This window comes from Cyprinus carpio, chromosome B13, assembly GCF_018340385.1.
Source record: "Cyprinus carpio isolate SPL01 chromosome B13, ASM1834038v1, whole genome shotgun sequence".
In the NCBI taxonomy this organism is placed as follows: domain Eukaryota; kingdom Metazoa; phylum Chordata; class Actinopteri; order Cypriniformes; family Cyprinidae; genus Cyprinus; species Cyprinus carpio.
Window position 1 is genome coordinate 31,304,491 of NC_056609.1, and position 7,500 is coordinate 31,311,990.

At 37.5% G+C, this 7,500-nt stretch overlaps 1 protein-coding gene across 1 annotated transcript; it reads right to left on the minus strand.

Moving 5' to 3' along the window:
- Positions 1 to 1,787: 1,787 nt before the first annotated feature.
- LOC122139496 (transmembrane protein 254-like) lies at positions 1,788 to 7,483 on the minus strand. Its single transcript, XM_042737630.1, has 4 exons — positions 7,280 to 7,483; positions 3,878 to 3,981; positions 3,748 to 3,807; positions 1,788 to 3,434 (listed from the first exon to the last, which is right to left on the minus strand). The coding sequence occupies exons 1-4, from the start codon at positions 7,364 to 7,366 to the stop codon at positions 3,311 to 3,313; spliced, it is 375 nt and encodes a 124-aa protein (XP_042593564.1). The 5' UTR covers positions 7,367 to 7,483; the 3' UTR covers positions 1,788 to 3,310.
- Positions 7,484 to 7,500: the final 17 nt, after the last annotated feature.

Genomic DNA, 7,500 nt, shown 5'->3' on the forward strand with positions numbered 1-7,500 from the left:
TAGCTGAGGACACGTTGACCACATGAACACCAGCAGGAACCGTCTGCAGTCAGACTAGAGATGTCAATTTAACATGTTAACTGTGCATTTAAAAATAATGCATTAAACACATTAAAGGCATTTAGCACACCCGCGTTTGAACTGCAGCTCGAACTATAACAAATATAGTGAATTAAGCTACAAACTAAATGTTTTCATCTAACATGTATTTTGAGCTGCAGCTCGTTATTAAAGGAGTGTTTTACTAGTTAACAGGTTACTTCACCTGAATATGTTCATAGACTTGTGTTGATGTTATCTTTGGAATGGAAATATAGATTTTTTTTGTAAACATCATGATTTTTTTCGCTTATTTCAGTTAATGTGCTAAAACTACTGAGCTGAGCCAGTAGTAGTGCTGACAGTGTCGTGTAAACACGAACCGATTCAACTGAGTGAGTCGTTTACGCTGGAACCGCTCCGATTGATTCAAACTCGTGACTTCGACAGTTCAAGTGATTCACTAGCAAAAAACAAACCAACAGAGCCATTCATTCTCGGATTTCGACATCGCTTGTAATGATTTTAATAAACACGTATAGGTTAATGATCCACTGTTTCTAGCGCAAATCATTCGATTTAGATCGGAACTTAGGAGTGCGAATCGCGAATCATTTGATTTGGATCGGAACTTTGGAGGCGAATCGCGAATCATTTGATTTGGATCGGAACTTTTGGAGGCGAATCGCGAATCATTTGATTTGGATCGGAACTTAGGACGCGAATCGCGAATCATTTGATTTGGATCGGAACTTTGGAGCGCGAATCGCGAATCATTTGATTTGGATCGGAACTTAGGAGCGCGAATCGCGAATCATTTGATTTGGATCGGAACTTCGGAGGCGAATCGCGAATCATTTGATTTGGATCGGAACTTCGGAGGCGAATCGCGAATCATTTGATTTGGATCGGAACTTAGGAGCGCGAATCGCGAATCATTTGATTTGGATCGGAACTTAGGAGCGCGAATCGCGAATCATTTGATTTGGATCGGAACTTCGGAGGCGAATCGCGAATCATTTGATTTGGATCGGAACTTTGGAGGCGAATCGCGAATCATTTGATTTGGATCGGAACTTAGGAGTGCGAATCGCGAATCATTTGATTTGGATCGGAACTTTGGAGGCGAATCGCGAATCATTTGATTTGGATCGGAACTTAGGAGCGCGAATCGCGAATCATTTGATTTGGATCGGAACTTAGGAGCGCGAATCGCGAATCATTTGATTTGGATCGGAACTTTGGAGGCGAATCGCGAATCATTTGATTTGGATCGGAACTTTGGAGCGGGTTCAGGATTTTTTTTTACATTTTATTCAGATAGTAACTTCGAAGCTCTTATAAATCCGGAGCGGGTTCGTGAATCTAGTGATTCAGATCGGGACTCGGAGCGCGTATGGAGAATATTTTTTTTCTGATTTCTTTCTTTTTTTATTAAACCGTAGATAAATATATAAACATTAAGGCATTACAGTTATAAAAACAAAAAGAACAAAAGTTTAGTTTCCATGTACTTGTCTGGATCAACTCTGAATAAAGAAAAGAGAGGTTTAGAGCCAGATTTGTGTTTATGTGCGTGAAATTTAGCTAGAAGGAAACAAATTAAGTTACATTTTCCTATATTCAGATTCATTCATCCGCAGCTTAATCAATGTTGAGCTCCTGTCAAAACTGCAAATGAAGCTTGATATCTGTATTACAGTATTTTATGATGTGATTGTACATCGAATGACAGATGACACAAAACAAACATGTCAAATCAAGTTTATATTTCATCATTCAAAAACTCTTGATCTGTAAATCACACTCACACAGACCCAGCAGTGAAGCTGGAGACGAATCTAACGATCTACTGTGTCTAACATAAGCAGCTGCACTTACAGCAGTGTTTGTGAACCTGCAGCGGCTGAGAAACACTGTTCTGTGTTCAGTGTTCTGCTCTATCAACAGTGTTTGAGGAACGTCACTCAAAATCACCAAATACAGTCACACTTGGGTTGTGCTCAAGCTGCATATAAAGATTGCAGTTAATAGTGTTCACGGTTTGAGTTCATGACATTAACTTACTGCTTGATTTTTACTGTACATTGACATCAACTTGACATAGTCACCACTGAGAAGCTAATACTAAATATAATGTAGAAACTTTAAATTAGAAACTTCAAATTTCTGTAAAGCTGCTTTGCAACGATTTGTATCATGAAAAGAACTATAGAAATAAACTTGAATTGAATACAAGCTCATGAATTCTTACTTTAAAATTCATTTGAGCTGAACACAGTCTAAATCAGTGCTCCTTACTATATTTCACTTCATTTTAATATAATTTTATTTTTATTTAACTGGATTTTTTTTATTATATTCCCCCCTCATTCTTACAGCAGAACAATAATTGAAATAAAAATGTCAAATTAAAAATAAAATAGAAAATCAAAGTACCTTTTTAAAACATAAAACTCATACTTTAAAGCCTTTTGATATAATACATTGTAAAAGGATTATTTGTGCATTAATTATGCATTTTAATGCATCGTATGATCTCATGAATAACTGTAACCACAATTACAACACATTATAACACTCATTGTTACACCTGAAAACGACCAATTTCAGGTATCTGCAAATATTTCAATGCATTTCAATTTTCGATACAATTATTTATACAAAAGATACAATGCTTTACCATGTATATTATGAATATCTTTATGATGCACCATACAAAACGGCTTTAAGTGTTGCTGAAAATACAATTTCAGTTTTTCTACTTCAAAATTTCTCGTTTAATTCAACGTGTTTCCTTTCAGTGTACTGGAGTAAATATGAAAGCTGATATGGAGGGCTCTTGTTCTGTTGTACAGTGGGAAGTTTAGTCTGTTTCAGCATGGGACTATTCTAGTTATTCCTCACACATGAGTTTCTGTATGTAAGCTGTCTGTGAGCACACTGTGTGAAAGTTCCCATGTTGACTGGATCTACAGGAGCTGAGGCATTAGATATACTGTAACTGTACCGGTCGAGGTCAGTTAGTGAGTGTTTCACACTAGTCTGAGGTTGTTTTGCACTGTACCTGCTCTGAGGTGTGAGCTGAAGTGATTTTCTGTGCTGACAGACGTTCTGTGAGTAACACTGCTGATAGAGCTGAACCAGGATCAGGTAAACAAGGCTGCTCCAGAATCAGGTGGATGTGACTGTTCAAATATAACCTGCTGGTTGATGAATCCTCTGGAATATAAAGATCAGAGTCCTGCTGGGAACGAGCTCCGGTGTCAGGTCACTGGCGTTTGGGTCGGCCGTCCGGCTTGTATTTGATCAGAAGACCCAGAGACGCGAAACCAAACAGGAACGTCTGAGCGAACCACAGCAAGCGTGTGGACGTGCTGTCGATGCCTTTATCACTGCAGACACACACACACACTGATCAACACAGCCCTGCATCTGATTAGCTCTGCCAAAAACTAACATGTGATGAATTTGAGATGAGTTTGTTTCTATTTACAACAAATTTAATTTCTGACTGAACTATTCCTTTAATCTTCCTCTATCACTGATATAACTGAATCTAAATTAATAATCCAGTATTCTGTAAGTGGAAATAATGAACACAGAACTATCAGTGACACCTCTCCACAGATCTGATGGTCTGTACTGCCACCGTGTGGCTGAAAGCATGAAACACCCCGATACTGTAAACCAACACAAGGGTCTCACCTGCAGAGCTTCAGCGCAAACAGAGCCTCGGAGAGATGGATGACCCACGCCAGAAACCATCTGAAACACAGCACACATCATCATCAGCGGCGGCTCTGAGCTCAGCGTGTGAAGAACGGCGCTCACTCACCCGTAATACATCGCAGGATAATGATAGTCTACGAAATGCTTGGCCAGAGCGCCCAGAGGACCCAGACTGCTGTACGGGACGTCCCGAGGCCAGAACACCGTCCACTGAAACAATGAAACACAGTCACTGCAGCAGCTGGGTGTCACAACCACCGTCAGCCTTTCTCCGGAAACCGGAAACTACGTCAGCGCAGGGTACAGTTAGTTTATTATCAGTACGCTCTTTTCTCAAATAATGCTTCTTATCTTTTCTTTTTTGTCCTTTTTCCAAGTTGTTGTTATAAAATCTACAGTACAAAGGAAACACATTTTATGAGTCACTCTGTAGAGCAAAGTAAAGAAACACTGATTCTCAAACTCACTCTTGTAAAGTACAGCTGCTGCTGTCACCAGAAGAACTTATTACCTTATAACTTCTTATTATCATCTCTGATTAATCACGGTGTCAGCTGAGGGTCGCATGAATTCATAAGGCATCGGTGGTTTATCTGGAGGTTTATCATGCTGTGATTGGGTTTAGTTTCATTCTCACAGTGGTCATCATGTTTTCATTGTATGGTCACTACGGTGGTACTCAGGTCAGTTCTGAGACTGACACACGTTCATCACACAGCTGCAGACTAGAGCCCGACCGATATGGATTTTTGGGGGCCGATGCCGATATTAACTCGAAAAGAGCCGATTTATAAGCCGATATTTTGATTTTGAAAATAAACTGGTTATTAGACCCATTTCCTATAAACTACACTTACACAACATTCAATAGCAAAATATCTGCCTGTTCTATGTATGTGGGCTGTATAAACCATTTTCCAGAAGGGATTATGTTAAAAAAAGTCTTAGATTACAGTCTCAATGAATAAACAATTGCACATCAAAAGTATATATTTTTTAATGATCAAAAGAACAATGCATTAGAGGAATCTTTGCAGAAGTAGTCCCACACTTTGCTGCTACAGCGTTCACACTTTTCCAGCCATCTGTAGGGCAGAAAGAGAGACAGAGAAAGAATAAGCATGTGTATTAATAATATCACCATGTATCATTACTCATGTCATCATTAGAATTATAATAATAATAAACAGGGATCTCCTACATAGGCAAAAATGAGAAATATAGAGAAAAATATATATATATATTTTTTTTTTATTTTGTCAAGCAATAGGTATTACCTATTACCTACTTATATTTAACTATATTATTACAACATTTTTATGTCTGTAAAGCTGCTTTGAAACAATCTGTAAAAAAAAGAAGAAAAAAAAAGCGCTTGTTCAGCTCACATTTATTTACATGTCCCCTCTGGTTTAATATTTCCGTTTCTGACGCACCTACTGTAGTTACTGTAACTACACTATATTTGCTCTCACAGACACATTCACAACGGACCCGTATATCTTCTCCTCTTCTCTTTGTGCAGTCTGAATCAAAACATCGTCATGCGCTGGCGAACGTAAAGTTAGCCTACTGTTACCGGAAGATTACGGAATCAATTCGAAGTTGAATGGTTAACGTTAGTGTCATGAACACACCGCTGTCAATTTTGAGAAGAACCACCTTCAAACAAGTTAATAGCAAGCATTTAAGGGTCCTGCTAAAAAGGAAGCTATGTTTGCGTTAGAATAACTTAACAGTTGTTGTTTTTTCGAGGCACGCTGTACATAACTTCTAGTCATTGACTACACGCGCCCCCCTGCCACAGTTACGCAGTCACGCGGTCATTATGTGGGAAACACTGCAGATATATTTAGAATAAGTTAAACGCTAACGTTATAGTTTTTGACCTCTTATTAACGTTCGCGCTCTTCCACTGATAAACATGGTATTTAGCTTTGTGGCTAATCTAATATAGCAATGCATTAGCGGCTGTAAGTGATGTTTACAGAATATTTAGTAGTGATAATGATAGGACCGTTAGCTAGAACTACCACACTGTTTTTATATACAGTGTATGAACTAAATCTACAATCATTTCACATGACGAACAACAGACTCACCGTCAAAAGAGTACATCTCCGTGGCTCGGCTGATAGCTTTCTTCTGTAGTGGATTTCTGGCGCTGTTGTCAAGTGGGGAGTTGCAGAACTCCCTCTGGTGGGCAAAACTATGCAACACTCATAACATGAGTGAAGCATGAGACTCTGTTTCTCATGTTTCATCGGCCGTTATAAACGCCGATGCCGATTTAAATGCAATTAGCTCATATCGGCCGATATATCGGTCGGGCTCTAGTACATACCAATTTCTCTGAAAATCATTCAGAAACATGACTGAACCTGAAGGATTTCCGCAGTTACTGGTCACATGTAAACCGTAATATGTAATCAGATTCCAAATGTTTTACACGACAGTACATTATAAAAAGCTAAGAATAAAGTTACTTTTTCATAGATTACATGATTACTTATTAATTCACACAGTGGCAGTAAATTATTCATCATTTGATTTGCTCTAATTCTTTTAGAAAAAAAAAAAAATTATATATATATATATATAGATATATATATATATATATATATATATATATATATATATATATAATTATTATTAACATTACCATGGCTTTTACTACAATTATCATGGTTAAAAATTGGTTAATATTGTTATATCCATGGTAAATTTGTGGTTTCTATGGTTATTTTTTCCAGAACATATAAATGCATGAATGGGGAGATCACACACACACACACACACACACACACACACACACACACACATAAACATGTGTCCCTGCAGCACAGAAGCAGTCATCAGTAGCACAGATATATTTGTAGCAATAGACAACAATACATTGTATGGGACACAATTATACATTTCTCTTTTATGCCAAAAATCATTAGGATATTACGTAAAGATCATATTCCATGAAGATATTTAGTAAATCTCCTACCGTAAATATATCAAAACTTAATTTTTGATTAGTAATATGCATTGCTAAGAACTTCATTTGAATAACTTTAAAGATGATTTTCTCAATATTTAGATTTTTTTGCTCCCTCAGATTCCAGATTTTCAAATAGTTGTATCTCAGACAAATATTGTCCTCCTAACCAACCATACAATAGCCAATATATATGTATATATATGATACAATAACAATTTCTAACATTAGCATTTATGTATGATACACTATAAATGATAAGATATATTAAAATATTTAGTGTTGCGGACTTTGTTCAGTTGGTGTAGCGTTAGAGTAAAACACTGAGGTAAAGTTCACCAACAGCTCTCTTCTGTTTATTTACTCTTCATCATCGTGAGTTTGCATATTTTCAGCACCAATAAATCAATCAAATTAAAACAAACATTCTTACAGACATTCCAAACAAAAATTGATTAAAGTGTGTGTAATTCTCCTCAGGTGTTTCATGACTGACTGAATAATTCATTAGTTTCAGCTTACCGTGAAAAAACTGAGAGAAACCGTCACGACCAGCATCCAGAACAGACTGGATCTCCTGAAATACGAGCTGCTGTCACTTCTGGCCATGATGAGAAATCCAGCTAACTAACTAACTAACTAACTAACTAACTTAACTACAGATAACAGCATTAGTTTCCTCTCAGCGGTCAGTCACTACAGAGAGCGCGCAGCACAGGAAGTGACAGACCGCGAAACAAAAT

Excerpts from the sequence above, each read along its gene's own strand:
- LOC122139496 (XM_042737630.1), bottom strand. The coding sequence starts at position 7,366 with ATGGCCAGAAGTGACAGCAGCTCGTATTTCAGGAGATCCAGTCTGTTC. Across the intron at positions 3,982-7,279 it reads TTTCTCTCAGTTTTTTCACG|TGGACGGTGTTCTGGCCTCG; the intron begins GTAAGCTGAAAC and ends TCATTGTTTCAG. Across the intron at positions 3,808-3,877 it reads TATCCTGCGATGTATTACGG|ATGGTTTCTGGCGTGGGTCA; the intron begins GTGAGTGAGCGC and ends GCTGTGTTTCAG.